The sequence below is a fragment of the Callospermophilus lateralis genome, chromosome X, assembly GCF_048772815.1.
Source record: "Callospermophilus lateralis isolate mCalLat2 chromosome X, mCalLat2.hap1, whole genome shotgun sequence".
Taxonomy (NCBI): domain Eukaryota; kingdom Metazoa; phylum Chordata; class Mammalia; order Rodentia; family Sciuridae; genus Callospermophilus; species Callospermophilus lateralis.
The window spans coordinates 59,280,368-59,298,705 of record NC_135325.1 but is presented as its reverse complement, the minus strand read 5'-3'; the positions used below and the strand labels follow the sequence as shown (position 1 = coordinate 59,298,705).

General features: G+C 37.1%; 1 protein-coding gene across 2 annotated transcripts; it reads left to right on the top strand.

Moving 5' to 3' along the window:
• Nucleotides 1-7,737: 7,737 nt before the first annotated feature.
• Taf9b (TATA-box binding protein associated factor 9b) lies at nt 7,738-14,687 on the top strand. 2 transcript variants are annotated; one of them, XM_077107204.1, is made up of 8 exons: nt 7,738-7,848; nt 8,483-8,564; nt 9,021-9,157; nt 9,236-9,370; nt 10,192-10,267; nt 12,670-12,750; nt 13,415-13,525; nt 14,438-14,687. In XM_077107204.1, the coding sequence occupies exons 1-8, from the start codon at nt 7,798-7,800 to the stop codon at nt 14,599-14,601; spliced, it is 837 nt and encodes a 278-aa protein (XP_076963319.1). In that variant the 5' UTR covers nt 7,738-7,797; the 3' UTR covers nt 14,602-14,687. The 2 variants fall into 2 exon arrangements, with proteins under 2 accessions (XP_076963319.1, XP_076963320.1); XM_077107205.1 differs by lacking the exon at nt 13,415-13,525 and having other exon boundaries at nt 7,777-7,848.
• The last annotated feature ends 3,651 nt before the right edge of the window (nt 14,688-18,338 follow it).

Genomic DNA, 18,338 nt, shown 5'->3' with positions numbered 1-18,338 from the left:
ATAGCATCCAGTGATGGAAGCAGTAAATGATGGACTTTGGGCATTTCCTATTGGGAGAAGATGAGTGCATTTTTGTTTGTACAAGAAATATCTGCATTATTTCTAGATGCAGTGGCACTCGCCTGTAATCCCAGCAGTTCAGGAGGCTGAGGCAGGAGGACTACGAGTTCATATCAGACTTAGCTGGTGCTAAGCAACTCAGTGAGACCCTGTCTCAAAATAAAATATAAAACAGAGCTGAGGATGTGGCTTAATGGTCGAGTGTCCCCGAGTTCAATCCCCAGTAACCCCCCACACACACAAAAAAAAAACAAAGAAAAAAGAAATACCCACGTTATGTTATGAGAAAAAAATTCTCTAACAACTCTTGTTTGAAAGTTTAAGTACAGGTTGAAGGTTGTATCTTCATGTTACATAGTTAAAGAGATAACTATTGACTCTAATAATAGAGTCAATTATTAGTCAACATCTATCTATTCCTACCTGTTTCTGTGTGTTTTGCCATACTAAAGAAAATCTAGAAATTTGTAATTTACAGTTTTTCAGAGTCTCTTGAATCCAGAAATCATCGAAAAACTAGCAAGATAATAAATTATTGAACCAAGATTCAGAAGAGGATGGAAGCCCAAGAAGGTAAAAACCAACATTTGAGGCTATGCTCTCTTGGAATATTTGTTGTTTCTTTCTGAGGTGGCTAAGAGGATAACAGAGTAAATGATGATTTTAAAGTCTAAAGGGAATAAACAGACAGAGACTCAAGTACAAAGTTCACCAAGGATGAAAGGGCAATAAGGAAATAGAGTCCCTTCCAGGGACACAACTCAGCTTTCAATCATCTCAATACCCAAAACTGGATTGAAGTGATCTCAGGCATATGGCAGAAGAAATGTAAATCTTTTCTACAGAAAAAAAAATCATATCATATTTCTTTAATTTAACAATTTTTAAATATAATATCTAGAACAAGTAAAAACTTATCAAGCAACTCCCATGTTTATTGCCACATTATTCACAATAGCCAAGATATGGAAATAACCTAATGGTCTATCAACATAGGAATGAATAAAGACATTGTGAGATACACACATATTCACATACACACACACACACACACACACACACACACACACACATATATATATATATATATATATATATATAGGAATGTTATTCAGTCTTTTAAAAAGGAGATACTGCCATTTGTGGTAATATTAATGAAACTTACAGGGCATTATGCTAAATGAAATAAGCTAGGCACAAAAAGGAAAATACTGCATAATTTCACTTGTATATGGAATCTAAAACAAACAACAACAAAAAAACATAGATACATAGAAATAGAGATATGTAGGTCAAAGGGGACAAACTTGCAATTACACAGGCTATATAAGTCTAGAGCTCTAATGAATAGTATGAGGGCTATAGTTAATAATATTGTACTGAATATTGAAAATTTGCTAAGGGAGTACATTTTAGGTGCTCTTAATACAAAAATGGTAACTATGAAGATGATGGATATGTTAAGTTGCTTACTGTAATAATCATTTCACTATGTATATGTACATTAAAACATCATGTTGCACACCTTAAATTTATATAATAAAAATAACCAGACTGACAAGACAATAAAAGCAAAAACCATCAGAAAAAAAAGGACAATAATATATTCATAGGGAGTTAGCCACAAACTTTTAAACTCATATCCATTATCAAAGAGATAAAAGAGAAGACTGAAAACTTTAGCTGAGAACCAGAAAGTGTAAAAAAATAACCAAATGGATATTCTAGGGTAAAATGTACAATAACTGAAATTGATAAAATAACAGATTTAATTATAGATAGATGAGTTAAAGGGAGAATTTACTAACCAGAAGTCAGAAGAAAATATTCAAAATGAAACTTGGACAGAAAAAGAAAACATAAAACAGAGTGTAAGAGAAATAGAGTCCATAATAAGAAGCTCTAACATATGTTCATAAGGAGGGACAGAGAAAAAAATGAGATAGATTATTTAACAATATAATAACTGCTTTAGTTGGCTTTTTTGTCACTAAGAAAAGGTTTATTTGAAGTTCATGATGTCAGAGTTCTCAGTCCATAGATGGCCAATTCCATTGCTCTGGGTCCAAGATGCGGCAGTATACCATGGAGGAAGGACTCAGTGGAGGAAAGCTGCTCAGCCTATAATGGGATCTGGAAACAGCATAGGAAGAGGCCACAGGGAAAGGTGCACCCTTCTGGGCATACCCGCAGTGACCCACATCCACCAGCCATGTTCCACCTGACTCCCATTGCCACCCAGTCAGTCCATTCAAACTATTATGAACTGATGTTACAGCCCTCACTGTCCACCCATTCCACCTCTGAACATTCCTGCATTAAAAGGAGATTTTGGAAGACATCTCATATCCAAACCATAACACTGACTCTACACACTAAATACAAAGGTCACAGACTAAAGAAAGTCTAAGACAGAATCAAGAAAATCTAATCAGAATTAATAAAAACAAATCCATATGCAGGTGCATTATGTTAAGTGTGCTGAAAACCCTAAAAGCAGCCAGCACAATAATTACTTGAAGGAGCAATAACTAGTTTTCAATAGAAACAGTGGAAGCCAGCCAAAGACAATAGAATTATATGTTTCAAGTATAAAAACAAGTCTGTTACCAAGTATGGATTATTCAATAAATAGTACTATGAAAATGTTTTATTCATAAGTAAAACTTACTTTCATGCAAAAAATATTAAGTTTTCAGTAGATTGCAGACCTAAAGTTGAAAACCAAAACTTTTAAGATTTGAAAACATGACATCTTTATTATTTCATGACGGGAAAGGATTTTTTTAAACATGATACCAAAAGAATAAACATTATCCAGGTATGTTTACTGGTGAACACCTGTAATTATAGCAACTCAGGAGGCTGAAGCAGGAGGATTGCAAGTGTGAGGCCAGCCTTGGCAACTAATCAAAACCCTGTTTCAAAATAAAAAATACTGGGAATGTAGCCCAATGGTTCAACCCCAATGCCAAATAAGCTGTTAAAAAAAAAGATAATAATTTGAGTATATTGAAACTTTAAAATTTAAATTTTGTTCAACCAGATCAGACATCTTTTCAATAAGATTGAAAAGATAAGTTATATATTTAAAGAAAATAATTATAATCTGTATTAAATAGAGCTATATATGTGTGTATATATATATATATATATATATATATATATATATATATATAACTAGTTATATACTAACAGTGAATAGATGTATATAAAAATAACTGCAAGTCATCTAAAATAAAAATCAAGTAGAAAAATGAGTAAGTATATTTTCCTACTGCCCTAAAATAAAACAAATTTATCCTCTGGTTCTGGAAGTCTATAGTCGAGAATCAGTGTTAGTGGGTTACAATTAAGATGAGTAATTTTTTTTTAGAGGCTTCTGGGAAGAAACCATTTCCGTGTTGTTTTTAGATTCTAGGGGCCATGTTCATTCCTTGGCTCCTGACTCCTTCCCATGGATTACTCCAACTTCTTCCTTCCATCATCCATCTTCATATCACCTTCCCTTCTCTCTTGCTTTCTTTTTTTTTTTTTTTTTTTTTTTTTTGCAATGCTGGGGATAGAACAGGATTCAGGGGCTTGTGCAAGCTAGGCAATCAATCACTCTACCACTAGGCCACATCCAAAGCCTCATTCTTTTTTTCTTATAGTCAAACCTTCCTCTGCTTCCCTATTATAAAGTCATCTGTGATTACATTTAGGGTCCATGTAGATAATATCAAATAATCTCTTTAACTTAAATCATATCTGCAAAGTTCCTTTGCTATATAAGTTTAACATTCACAGGCTCCCAGGAGTAGAACATGGACATTTTTTCTCATTGAACAAGCTAGGCTTATTATTCATTGTAGCAAGAGAGAATATGCACCATGGGGAACTACTGGACATCTCAGAGGGCATTAGAAGATCTAAAAAAAGAAACTATTATTAGAATGTGAGGACTACTTGCTGGGCACATGCCTGTAATCCCATCGATTTGGGAGGCTGAGACAGTAGGATTGCAAGTTTGAGAAAAGCCTCAGAAACTTAGCAAGGCCCTAAGCAACTTGGCAAGACACCATCTCAAAATAAAACAATTATAAAATTATTGAGGATGTAGCTCAGTGCTAAACCACTCCTGGGTTCAATCCCCAATACAAGGAAGGAAGGAAGGAAGGAAGGAAGGACAACTTTGATTGTTTATCATAATAAATCTCATCTACATGGAAGGCAGGTTTTCAAGGATAAAGCTGTAATTGGTAATATAGCAGTCACTCATAGTATCTGAGCAAGAGATGTGTTTGGTATTTTATAGGTTATAGTGACCTTGTTTTTGTCTGTGCTTAGACAAAGTTATAAAGAGGTCTTGGTATGTCTCAATTTTTCATACTACCAGAGTGACTATGTCTGATATTGGTGTTCCTTGAGAGTCTGTAAAAGGGAATAACATGACCTAACTTTGCACCAGGCAAGCTACTAATAACACTGAGGACTAGCTGTGTTAGACCATTTCCTGAATGTCAGAGCATACTTTTTTGTCAGTTACCTCATTTGACCCAAGGCAGATGAAGTCAGGCCAGAAAACGTCAATCCATGTTAATCAGATTTTCACCATTGCCAAAATTTTGCTGATCAAAATGAGATGAATACCAATTAGGATACTTTGCCAAACTAACACAGGCCACACCAATAAAGCCAACTCCAGAACATGTGCTCCCTCTCTCTCCTCAGCCTCTCACCCCCTTGTGGGAACCTGAGGTTGAAAGCCAGGGAAGCCATCCTGAAGCTCATAGAAAAAGGTATTCCATGTCTGCATGGTCTTTTGGTGTCACCCCAAATTCACAGGAATGACTTTGGTTCAGTTGCCCATGCTGGATGGGGGCAGCATTAAATATCTGAAAATCTCAAACAAATATTTCAAGTACACAGGTTAAGCTACTGTTCAGCAGACAAGCATAAGCTTGATGTCCCTATAAGAAGTTGTATCCTGGTAAAGTGCCAATTGTACTAGGACTATAAGTACCATTCAGTGTGATAGAAATAAGCTAATTTTGTGTCCCAGTACTGGATGCTTATATATTTTTAAAAATTTTTAGTTGTAGATGGACATGATAATTTTATTTTATTTATTTATTTTTTATGTGATGCTGAGGATCAAACTAAGTGCCTCACATATGCTAGGCAAGCACTCTAGCACTGAGCCACAATTCCAGCCCTGGATGCTTATAAGTTTATGTTGTCTTAACATCCACTTTAAATGCATGTTTAGTTTTCTCATGTCAGAGGTAGGGCTCAATTGCACTCGCAGATTACAGTTTCCAGTTCTACACTATATTTCAATGGTTCAAGTCAAAGGACAGATATAAAAACTTAAAAGCATCTCTAAGACTGGGTTCCTCACTATCTTACTCATTCAGCTGTGAACTTACAATTAATTATCCACACCTTTACCCTTTACGCATACCTTTACACTGCTACTTCCCCTGCTCTCTTCTCTCTCCAGGCCTGTGCTCCCTGACCACGGTGAAACCATCCTACAGGTCCCACCACACAGATGGGACCCCTGCAAAAATCCCTTTTCCTCCCACATATCACTTAATTAGTCTTAAAATTAATCAGCAATAATTGGAACTGTTAAGGAATCCTGTTATGTTTAGATAACAGTATTTACATAACAGAAAAGTAAATAATACAAAATCTGATGCTGAAAAATTACTTTCAAATAACAACATGAGTGCAATGACTTTTTATTGTATTATGGGGTTTCCCACCTTGTATAGCTGTATTCCTGTTTGGCTGTCTAAATGTTGGTAACCCTAAGAGTTTAGTACAATTCAGTCAGTTGAGGAAGATATAAACTATTTGTAAATCATTCAGACAAAAAAAAAAAAAAAAAAAAAAAAAACAAGAGAGAAAGCCAAATGGGTGGATGAAACAGGTGAGGGAGGATTTTTTTCCCTTTATTTTAAATTTTGTACCTTGTATATATAGTACCTATTTAAAAGGAATTTTTTTTAACAGAGGTCTGGCATGGTTAGAAGGCAGTAAAATGCTCCCACTGGAAACAATGTATTGAGACACGTGGTTCTTGGGGGACCTGCTCAAAGTTCAAGATGGCTACCTGGTGGGCGGACGAGTTGGAGGAGTCCGATGAGGTAAATTGCTCCCCAAAACTGAAGGGCCCCCTAAACCCAGGAAACATTGGGGGAGAGTAAGACAGAAAGAGAGATGCTATTCGGGGAGGGGGGTTAAGGAAAACAATATTTTTTATTTATAAATAAGAGATCGCTCCGGTTGTATGAGGAATGTGGGGGGGCCCCTATTTTAAGGTCCTCTTTCTGTAATCTTAGTAAGGCGGTTGTTTCAGACTTGTTAGCATGATATATCTGGAGGGAGATGCAGAGAAACAGATGCGTAACTTTGGGAGGTCGCCACAACATGCCTTACTGCTAAATTACATGTGGCTTGTGAGGGAAAGCAGCAACATGGCTACCTGCTCCTTTTCCGGTCTGAGGCGGTCATGGTGCCTTATCCTGAAATGGAGGATACTAGGGCATTGGTGGATACAGGAGTAAAATGGAGTTCTCTGAGCTATTCTAAGTCAGAAATGGGTAGCTGATGTTTGTCCTTTTAAAATTACTTGGGCTGGATGACTGGTTCTCAACAAATTCACAAGGGTTCTTCTAAGAATTGGGGGTGTGGAGGAGGCGGGCAATCGGGAAGGCAAGGAAGGTCCCTGTGTGGGCTTCCTTGGGGACAGAGCTACTCCGACCAAGAGATAAGTTTCTAGAGGCTTCAGTGAGATAAGTAGTTAAAGATTTTTTTTAGCTCTCACAAGCCTGTAATCCTAGCCACTCCATTCTAGGCTGAGGCAGGAGGATCCAAAGTTCAAGGTAAGCCTGAGCAACTTAGGAATACCTTGATTCAAAATTAAAAAAAAAAAAAATTAAAATGGCTGGGGATGGAGCCCAATAGTAAAGCACCCTTGGGTTACATCCCCAGTACCTTAAAAAAAGGTTTTAGCTTTCCATCAATGTGAAGTATGCAGAAGGCAGGACTTGGAGAGCAACAAGAAATGACCAACGTCCCACTGACCAAAGTGCTGGGTGTGGAGAACAGGTTATTGGATAGGGCTGCCAGACTTAGCAAACCGAAGGCCAGGGCACCAAATTAAATTGGTATGTCAGATCAACAGTAAATAATTGTGTACTATAAGTATGACCCATGCAATATTTGGGGCATACTTTAGCATAAGTATATCCCAAGTGTATTGGTTGTCGAATGTAACTGAGTGTTCTGCTTGACCGGGCATTCCTAACAGTGAGGCAGGTGAAGGCAGGGCCTCTGCAGTAATTTTGGGATCTGGAAGGAGCCAGGTTGGTAGTGCAGGGTGTGAGGAAGGACCTCAGAGGGTAACCCACTGGGTGTGCTTTGTCAGTGGACAACGTTGGAAGCTTCTAGGCTCTTCTGAATTATTTAGCTCCCGGTAGGGAAGGGCTACCAGGGAAAGGCTTACCCTCCTCTTCCAAACCTCCGAGGCGGCCCCGACTCTTTGGGGCGCTGGCGCGCTGCGCATATAGCCTCTGGGAGAGCCAGGTTTCCCACGGACCGCACAGGCCAGGAGTAGCAGCTGTGAAACAGCCACAGGCCCTCCAGCCTGCGCGGTAACCCCGCCTTCCGCCCCTACAGAGGTGGAGCCTGAGCGAGGAGTCCTCGAGCTGCCCTCTCTCCCCGGATGACGAGAGCCTGGATAACATGGAGTCGGGCAAGATGGCGCCTCCCAAGAACGCTCCTAGAGATGCCTTGGTAAGTGCGAAGGATGAGAAGCGAGGCGTGAAGCCTGGCGAGGCCCGCGAACTGTGAGGCAAACCCAGACTGAGGGCTAGGGGGTGGGCTCGCGCGCCTGCTTCAGCCCAGCTAAGGCAACCAGGTGGAGGGGGCGATGGGGTTTTGCCTTGGCCCCAGGGGCGCTCTCCTTCAGCTCCTGCGTAGCCCCTCCAAAGGATCGGTCGTGGTTCAACCAAGTACGCGGCGGGGCCGCCACGCTTTGTCTCTGGGGCCTCGGGCCGCCGCCGTCACCACCTCGCCTCGTCCCGTCGTCCCATCTATGAGCCCTTACTCTCAGCGTCCAGCGTTCTGATGCTAGCTTCCCCCACCGCTCCATCTGAAAATGACAACCAGCTGGAGCCACCCAACCTCTGCTGGAAAAGCCAACCCCGACCTTTTTCTTTTGTCAGCCCTGCCAAAAACAAAAAAGTTTTCAGCTAGAGCATATAACTGATCTGGTGTGATCACTGACACTTGGGAAGACAAGGAGAAGCAGGAGTTTGGAGCCCAGAGAATGGGAACATTGTCTCATAAATATAAACAACTACCTTCAGTTAAGCCTTGATTTCCAATACCTAGATTTTGCATCTGGCATTTGTATTTGAATCCACAGGTGATGGCACAGATCTTGAAGGATATGGGAATCACAGAGTATGAACCAAGAGTTATAAATCAAATGCTGGAATTTGCTTTCCGTAAGTTAAAACCAAAAACTTGCCAAATATGTGAATTTGAAAAATAAATCACTTTATTATAAGAATATTTTCAACTAAAATGCTGGGTGTGTTGGCACACGCCTGTAATCCCAGATACTTGTCAGGCTGAAGCAGGAGGATCACAGCCTCAGCAATTTAGCCAGACCCTGTCTCAAAATAAAAAGGGATGGGAATGTACCTCAGTGATAGAGCCATTTGTGAAGCCCTGGGTTCACTCAGTACTGCAAATAAGTAAATAAACCAATCATTAAAAAGGAGCTCAAGCTAGGGGTAGTAGTATTTACATTGTAATATCTATTTAAAAATTTATCCTATGTATAGAACAATCAGCCATTAAAATCTAAATTTATAAACTTTCCAGAAATTAGTGGGAACTAAGACAAGTTGCCATTAAGCTGTCTTCAGGTACTTAAGAAAAAAATTTTGTTCTTAAAGGATATGTGACTACAATTCTGGATGATGCAAAAATTTATTCAAGCCATGCTAAGAAACCTAATGTTGATGCAGATGATGTGAGACTGGCAATCCAGTGTCGTGCAGACCAATCATTTACCTCTCCTCCCCCGAGAGATGTGAGCAAATGTTTATTTCAAGTTATTTTTACTTAGAAGGTTTTAAATTGTAGTTCTAATGAAGATTTTTTTCTTTAGTTTTTGCTGGATATTGCAAGACAGAAAAATCAAACACCTTTGCCACTGATTAAGCCATATTCAGGACCTAGGTTGCCACCTGATAGATACTGCTTAACAGCTCCAAACTACAGACTGAAGTCCTTAATTAAAAAGGTAAGAACTTTTAGTCAACTTTGCTTTTTAACAAGGTGGGATACAGGGGGGTGGGGATGTTGCTCAGTGGCAGAGCACTTGTCTAGCAGGAGTGAGCCCCTGGAAAGTGGAATATGATAGAATTTGTAAAAAGCGAATTCGTATAGGTAACACAGCTAATTAAAGGTTAAGATAATTTACTATTATCTTAAAACATTTTTAGAGCTAGAAGGAACTTTAGTGTTCATCTAATCCAGTAGACATTTTTTACATCAGGAAACTGTGCCTAGACTTATTTATGGAATCAGTTTCAAAGCTAGGAATGATTACCAGGTCTCATAACTACTCATCTTTACACTATACCATAGTTTTTTAGTGAGGTCTAATAACAGAGTAAATGTTGTACTATCATAAATTAGGCCTGCTTTCTGAAATATGACCTAAGGCTGTCCCACCACTGAAATTAGTTCTCTTCACATTTGGCTGCCTTTGTTTCTGAAATTTTGCTATAAGAGAATTTTATTTCTTTTGGGGTTAAGACATTGACTAGTGAAGATTAAAAATCACAAGGAAGTTAGCTGTTATCCCCATTCAGATAAGACTTTAAGCACTATAGAGAATTAAGAGAGTCATAATTATGTTTACATAGATATGTACATGTATATACATTTGTGAAAACTTGAGATTAAATATTGGATTTTAGAACACTAGTAGAAGAAAAATAAGACATTCTTTGTCATGGATTATCCACTAATAATTCACATTAATAATTGTAGTTTCACTCTTGGTTAAGTCTTCATATCAAATCTTAACAACATTGAAACTGTTTAAATCCCCTCTAGGGGTCAAACCAAGGAAGACTAGTTCCACGGTTAAGTGTTGGTACTGTTAGTAGCAGACCTACTACTCCTACTATAGGTGAGTAAAAGGGGGAAATGGCTTTTCTGGCTTGTAAAGAAGTGTCTTAGCATTTGGTTTTGAACTGTAATCCAAGTAAAAATGTGACTCAAAATTCCCATGTGTATGTTGCCGTTCATAATTGTACTCATCTTCTGACAAACCTATAAACATACTTAACTTCATTTTAAAATGAGAAAGCCACAAGGTTTGTCTGATCCCATAAGAGTATAAAATCCCATGAGTATAGAATTGGACATCGCCCAACACTGTTGTTGGTATAAACTATGATACCAGAAACAGGAGTTTACTCTTATGCTGTGGTATTTCCATTTCCTATACAAATACAAATGTACTGATTGTCCTTTATTGGTTGTCCTATAGTGGTCAGTGAGTGTTCCATCAATCTATGTGCCCTATATTCTTTTTGGTAGATCTCCATCATACTTTGAACATTTCTTTTTTTCTAACACAAGATGTTCAAAGCCCATCTTATAATTTGTGTCAGATCTAGAATCAGCTACTTTTCCAAAGAGACTTGGTTCTTTTTAGTGAAGAATGGTATTTGGAAATCATTATTTAATTTTTAATGTCATCATTATTTAGATGAGGAAAACAAATAACATAATTAGGTTCCCATGTTTTTGCTGGGTTTCTTAAATAACCTAATTATTTAAGAATTTTCAGAAAAATCCCCTTTCCCAATTTCATGGTTCTCATTGCTTATAACTTGTGTCCTATAGTTATCATATAATTCTAGTGTAAGCAATTTGATTTTTGAGGTATGAACCATCTCTTGTTCTCAAGATATAAATTCACATTTCAGCATTTTAAAACCAGTCTGGTATAGAATCAGGTGTACACTTCTGAATACCTACATATGACCTTTGTGGTAGAAATTTGCATATATCATCTGCATAACTTTCTGATCATATACTTCTTATCTATGGATACACATGTATTTATTTTCAATTGTTTTGATGGGGAGTCCTCTAACTCCTGGGCTCATGGCATCCCCCTGATTCTGCCTCCTAAGTAGCTGGTACTACAGGAACATGCTACTTTACTTGACAATACTAATATTTTTATCTTGATACCAGGGATTGAACCCAGAGGCTCTTAAACACTGCCCCAGCCTCCCAAGCCACTGGGATTATAGGCATGCACCACCACACCCAGTAGTGAGGGTGCTACTCAAACTGTTATTAATATTATTTGCATCAACATTAAGGCTTATATATCTAATCTATTCAGTTCTAAAGCCTAAATTTCAATTCCTTAAGATAATCACCAGGAAAACATCAACCAACTATAAATTTTTTTCTTGACAAAATATACTACTTCATTAAGCTTCACCAAATTCTCTGGACTACTTAATATGAGAAAACTTGCCTAAAAATGGAGCTATATCAGGAAGATCTCAGATTCTGTTTGGGAAAGAAATCACTGGAACCCAGATTTCTGGATACCTTTGGGCTTTCTTCTCCTATTTAGACATTCTTCCTCTTTGTCCCTAGAGATGATGCTAGTTATACTGTCTTAAGCAGCTCTGACCCTGGGTAGACCGCTGGTCCCAGAGGGATATATGGGAAGCCTGCATCACCAAAGGAAAACATTAGAAACAGACACACTTCCACAAATTTATTTTTTGAGAGGACATTCTCAACATAGATATTAAATCTTGTGAGGCTGGAGTTGGAGCTCAGTGGTAGAGCACTTGCCTCATAAGTGTGAGGCAATGGGTTCGATACCAACACCACATAAAAACAAAGTCACTGAATTCATACACAACTAAAAAAAATACTTAAAATATTAAATATTGCAAAAACCATTCATTAAGCAAACATTTGTTGAATACCTGTTAGGAAAAAGGCACAAGAGCCACATGCTCACCAGGATAAAAAATGTTAGCCAATACTTCTATGCTAGTGAATGAAATAAGATACTAATATGACTCCTATGACACATTAGGGAAATTACAGAGGCAAGAGGTAAAACTTCTTGTCCACCTGGGGACCCAAGGTATGTATTTAATCAGCTTCTTTTTATTAAGTGCATGTTGATTTACCTTCATGGGCTAGTAGACATCTAATTCTCAGCAAGTGAGATATTAAAAATGACACCTAGGACTGGGGTTGTGGCTCAGTGGTAGAGTGCTTTCTTAGCACATGTGAGGAACTAGGATAGATTCACAGCACCACATATAAATAAATAAAATAAAGGTCTATCAACAATATACATAATAAATGAAATGACACCTAAAGTAATTTATACAGAAAATTTGAGTCTTCATTCTGGTAAACTCTACTTCATGGCTTCATGTAGCTAAAATTTAGTATTTACTGTATACTAGATGCTGTTTGCAGAGTTTTACATGGATTAAGAATTTTATGAATTTAAATACTTTTCTCTCCATTTCACAGATGAGAAAACAGAGGTGCAGAAGAACTTGCCCAAAGAAAACCAGCTTGTAGGTGATAGAGCCTGGATTCAATCTCAAGCAGGTAGGCTCCATAACCTGAGTTTTTCTTTTCTTTGTTGGGGATGGGGTAGAGTACTGAGGACTTAACCCAGGGGTACTTTTACCACTGAGCCACATCCCCAGTCCTATTTATTTAGAGACAGTATCTAAGTTGCTGAAGCTGGCCTCAAACTTGGCAATTCTCCTACCTCAGCCTCCTATGCTGCTGGGATTATAGGCTTGTGCCACCATTCCCAGCTCCAGAGCTCTACATTCTTTACTACTATACTATTCTGAATTTGGAGTTGTGAGCTATACCCCAAGTCCAATTTTATAACATCTGTACAAGTTTGTAAGCATTTTAAAAATTACTTTGCTTTGATCCCAGCAACTTGGGAGACTGGGACAGAAGTATCACAAAGTTCAAGGCCAGTCTGGGCAACTTATGGAGACTCTTTCTCAAAATTAAAAGAAAAATAAATAAAGGGCTGGGGTTGTTGTAGCTCAGTGTTCAAGCATCCGTGGGTCCAATTCCTAGAACCACAATTTTTTTCAAATAAAAATCACTTTTGCTCTTGTTTCTAATGATACCTTCTCACTTTACCCTAGTTCTCTGTGCTTTGAAGGTAGTCTAAGTTAAGGAGTATAGAATATTTGTCTGAAAAATAACTCATCTAACTAACAAGATCTGTTGATTGTAACTACAGCAACCCCACAAACAGTGTCTGTCCCAAATAAAGTTGCAACTCCAGTGTCAGTGACAAGCCAAAGATTTACGGTGCAGATTCCACCTTCTCAGTCCACTCCTGTCAAACCAGGTAACACGATTGGGTGGGGGTCAGAATTCATGAATAATTGCAATTATAGAACAGTTTGTGTTCCTGTAGCAAGAAATAAACTGATATAATATCAACAGGAAGTTGGCAATAATGCTGTAAATCAGCATTCTTCAGAGATGGTGTATGAATCCTCTAAAATTGTAGGAAGTTTTCCCTGTGTATACATTTTCAAGGGGAGGGGAGAGTATTCCACATGCTTATCAGAATCTCAAAAGAATACAATGAAGTAAAAACTGTCAGCATCCACAAATCTAAGGCATCCTCAGGGACAAGCATTTATAATAAAAGCTCAAAATGATAAAACTTAGTAATACTGAGTATGTGTGTGATCCAGAATGCAAATATAAATTCAAATGAAAATTGTTTTACTCACTTCATAAAATATAGATTGTTTGGAATAATATAATTCTTATACAGCATACTTTACTAATATATATGTTAAGATTTCACATCCTTTGAACCCCAACTACATACAATAAACTACTTATATAAAATATTGGCCTGTAAGAGAAGCATGTTTCCTTGCCTTAAACATAGGCCTGTACTATTTTTCATGACCAATTCAATGTACTAATTGAAATTTAATGTAATAAAAATAAAACATTTTTAACTTTGCATTAGATACATTTTAGATTTAATCTTTATGTATACACAGATCAAAACCTCACATTGTACCCTTATCACATACTATTTGCCAATGAAAAATATTTTAAAATTTTAATTCAACTCAAAATGCAGTATAAATTACCTGTTTCTTCTGTGATGTAGTTGCACTCCATGCTACTGAAATTTCTATTAGAATTACATTCAGCTTTGTTGTGTACTTTTGACTGTATATTTTGGATTCTGGGTAATTCATGGTTTGTGGGGGGCTTTCTTCTTTGTTTACAGTTCCTGCAACAACTGCAGTTCAAAATGTTTTGATTAATCCTTCAATGATTGGGCCCAAAAATATTCTTATTACCACCAACATGGTTTCATCACAGAACACAGGCAATGAATCAAACCCAATGAAGAGGAAACATGAAGATGATGATGACAATGATACTATGTAAAGGGTAGAGTCTAGTCTACATCCATTTAAGAAGTGTGTAGTTGGTTTTCAGCTGATATACTGTACTAGAACATTGTAGATCTTAACATTTTTTTCTTAGAAAACTTAAATGTAGCTGCAGTATTTTTCACATTAATTCAAACTGTTAGATTTCTTTAAGAGTACAAATGTTTTTCAATTAGGCTTAAAGTACAAAAGTACTTGTTTCTTAATAGTTCCATTAATGCTTAGTCCTACCACAGCAATTCTATTTTTGGAAGCAGTTTTCTGCCATGTATTATTGACAGCAGCACTTACATTTCAGTTTCTACAGCCTGGTCAGTGGACTAATCTATTAATTTCTAACTTGCATTTAAAGTTCTACTTTGTGTTTTGTAAGATAAAATAGTCACTTTAATTGTCACTAACTTTTTTGACTAAGTCTATTTAGAAAGCATTTTTGGAAAGATGAATGTATTTAAGGTTTTTCTTGGTTTTCCCTAACTTCCCATCCCAACTCCCTCTCTAGATCCCCCACAGGCTTAGGTTCATCCCCATTACTCTTAAATGTAAAAGGTCATAACTGGAATTTTCAAAATATCATTCCTGACAATACAGGTCATTTTCATGTTTTTAAAACATGTTCGATGTTCTGTGGTTCACTTGAACCTGCAGTTTTGCAGTTGCTCTTTTTCACTCCATACTAGAAAAACTAGGTTTTATCCCTTGCCTTTCATATCTTTGGAGCTTTAGTCTGCTTGAAAGGTAGTTTGGGGGTCATATTCCAAGTTGATAACTCTACCATATTTCACATTTTAAAATTTAAAAGAGATGATATAGCTTAAAATCTGCCTTGAGAAGTAATTTACACTGGACCTAGATGAACCACTGAAGAGCAAGTGTTTTATTCGTACCACATACATATATGTTTTGGTCACTACTGCTTGAGTCCTCCTATTGGTATAATTCAGATCATTTTTATAGCTTGTTGCTAAGGATTTCACACATGAGATGGGATCAAACTTGAAAGTAGAATATAATGGTTCTCCTCCTTTTCTGTTAAGGCCAAGGAAAACAAATTAGTGTCGTGTGACTTGCATTTAGGTGTATAGGTTTCCCAGTAATATTGCTAAACACCTCCCCATATTTTCCCATTTATACACATAAACGTCTTACTGGGAAAGATCACAAAGCTTTTGAGAATAAAAACAAACCTATTTGGTTTCAGTTTGACATGTATGACATGGAAATATTTAGGCAGAATTTTCTGAAATAAATCTTCATATCATAATCTAAGCATTTGTAGCCAAGGATCCTCAAAACTTAATCTTAGGTTTCATCTTAGGGTGGTGCTTGATACATCTAAGAAATAGTCCAGAAACAGGGAAGAAATGTCTTATCAGTTTGAATGTTTAGGCATATTAGAGAAAGGTGATATAAAAACTTACAAAAATGGATCTGATCAACATCATAGGAGAGAAATTTTCATTATATAGCTTGGATATCACTACTTGAATGTTCTCAGGGAGGCAGCATGTCAGAAGGCCTAAGTTCTAGTCCTGGCTCCATCATTTACCAACTGTGTGACCTTACTTCACCTCTGAGCCTTGTTCTCATTAGTAATAGAAAATGACACCTACCCTGCCTACCTCACAGGGATGTTGTGAGGGTTTAATTGGTGTATGTGAAAGTTCTTTCAAAATTGTAAAATGCTATATATCTATAAGGAATTATTATTAATGTATTTGTCCCGAGGTTATTAATAAAAATTTAAGCTTAAAGCAATCTTTTATTTCTGACTGAAGGCATTCAAAGAAAACGAGTAAGGCTAATTTTGAGGGTCAAAAACTAACGTTTATTTAATGGATGTATTATTATATTCAGGAAATTGCTAGCTTTTGACTTTTCATAATAAAGCAAAATGAAAATGAATGTTAAGAATATAGGTTTAAAACTCACCTGGCACAGGGGCACACATCTATAACCCCATTGACTTGGGAGGCTGAGGCTGGAGGATCACAAGTTTGAGATCAGCCTAAAACTTAGGCCCTAAGCAACTAAGTAAGACCCTGTCTCAAAAAATAAAAAGGGCTAGGAATGAAGGTCAGTCAAGACTGTATCCCTGGGTTCAGTCTCTAGTACAAAAAATACATATTTAAAAAATAAACGTGCTGGGACTTTGGGGGTAATCTATATATATATATATATATATATATATATATAAAATTGAGGTTACAACCTGAGTGTTCATTCACTTAACAGGTTACCCACCATTCATATTTTATATATGTACATACAGACATGGATATGCTCTTCATATGCATTAAGTAGCTGTGAACTGAACAAATTAGTTTTAAAGCCAGTAAGGAACTAAGGTAGGATGCTGTCTCCTTTCTTTGTACCCTTTTTGTTCACATACAAACCCCTGTGCTAGAGGAAAATTTGGGACATGAGAAGGAAAGCAGGAAACACTGAACTAAAGAATATATCTCAATTCCTCATTTATAACATGTTTCCCCCCCATATGAAGGCATACATATGTGTTGTTAAATAGTGAATTTCATTTGGGCTGGGGTTGTGGCTCAGTGGTAGAGCACTTGCCTTCCACATGTGAGGCACTGGGTTCGATCCTCAGCACCTTGTAAAAATAAACAGATATTAAGTCACGTATAACTATAAAAAAATTTTTAAAGTGAATTTAGTGGGCTGGGGCTGTAGCTCAGTGGCAGAGCACTTGCCTAGCATGTGCGTGGTCTGGGTTCGATCCTCAGCACCACTTAAAAATAAATAAAATAAAGATATTGTGTTCAACTACAACTAAAAAATAAATAAATAAATGTATAAAAAATAATTTTTAAAAAAGTGAATTTAGCACTTATAGCCTAGATCTTTGCAGTTATTTTCATCAATAGTGCGTAATTTTATATTAAACCAGAAAGCATACCCTCATACTATTCTACTTCATACGCTCATAAGTTGTACATTATCCACTATCTTGACTAAGTTATGAATTCCTTCAGGACATAAATGCTAGATCACATTTCCTTCTACCATAAGCTAAGCATGCAGCAGGTACACAGATATTTAGAACTGGAGTTTCCTCAGTCTAGATTAAAAAAAAAATGAGGGATGATCTGAAAGTAAATTCTAATAGGAAGTACTTAAGAGATTATCAGGGATTGGATAGATGGATGATGCTGGCAATCATAGTCTAAATCCTGGGCATATGGGTGTTTATTGTATATTTCATTCCATTTCTCTGTGTACTTGAAATAATAAAATATTGGAGAAAAGTCCTAGCCCAGCTGTAACATTAATTTGCGAGACTTGTAGGTGGTATCTTTGGGTCTCATCTATAAATACAGGACTAGAATTCCTGAGCTCAAACCAGAGGGCACCCAAGTACAACACAGCAACAGCTATATAGCAAACCTAGAGGGTAGCCAGTACAAACTGGAGCAAAAACACCAAAAACTTCAGCAGGATGTCTCCAGTAAAAATTAAGATTATCTGTATGTTTGAAACATTAATACTTCCAGCATATTTGGGAATGAATCAGTGATAGAGATACATAGGAAAAGAGAAAAATATAAAGACATTAACTTCCAAGACAATAAAAATTACATAAGTATGGGGCTGGGGCTCTGTGCTGGAGCGCTTGCCAAGCACATGTGAGGTGCTAGGTTCAATCCTCCACATAAAAATAAATAAATAAGATATTGTGTCCAACTACAACTAAAAAAATATTTTTAAAAATCA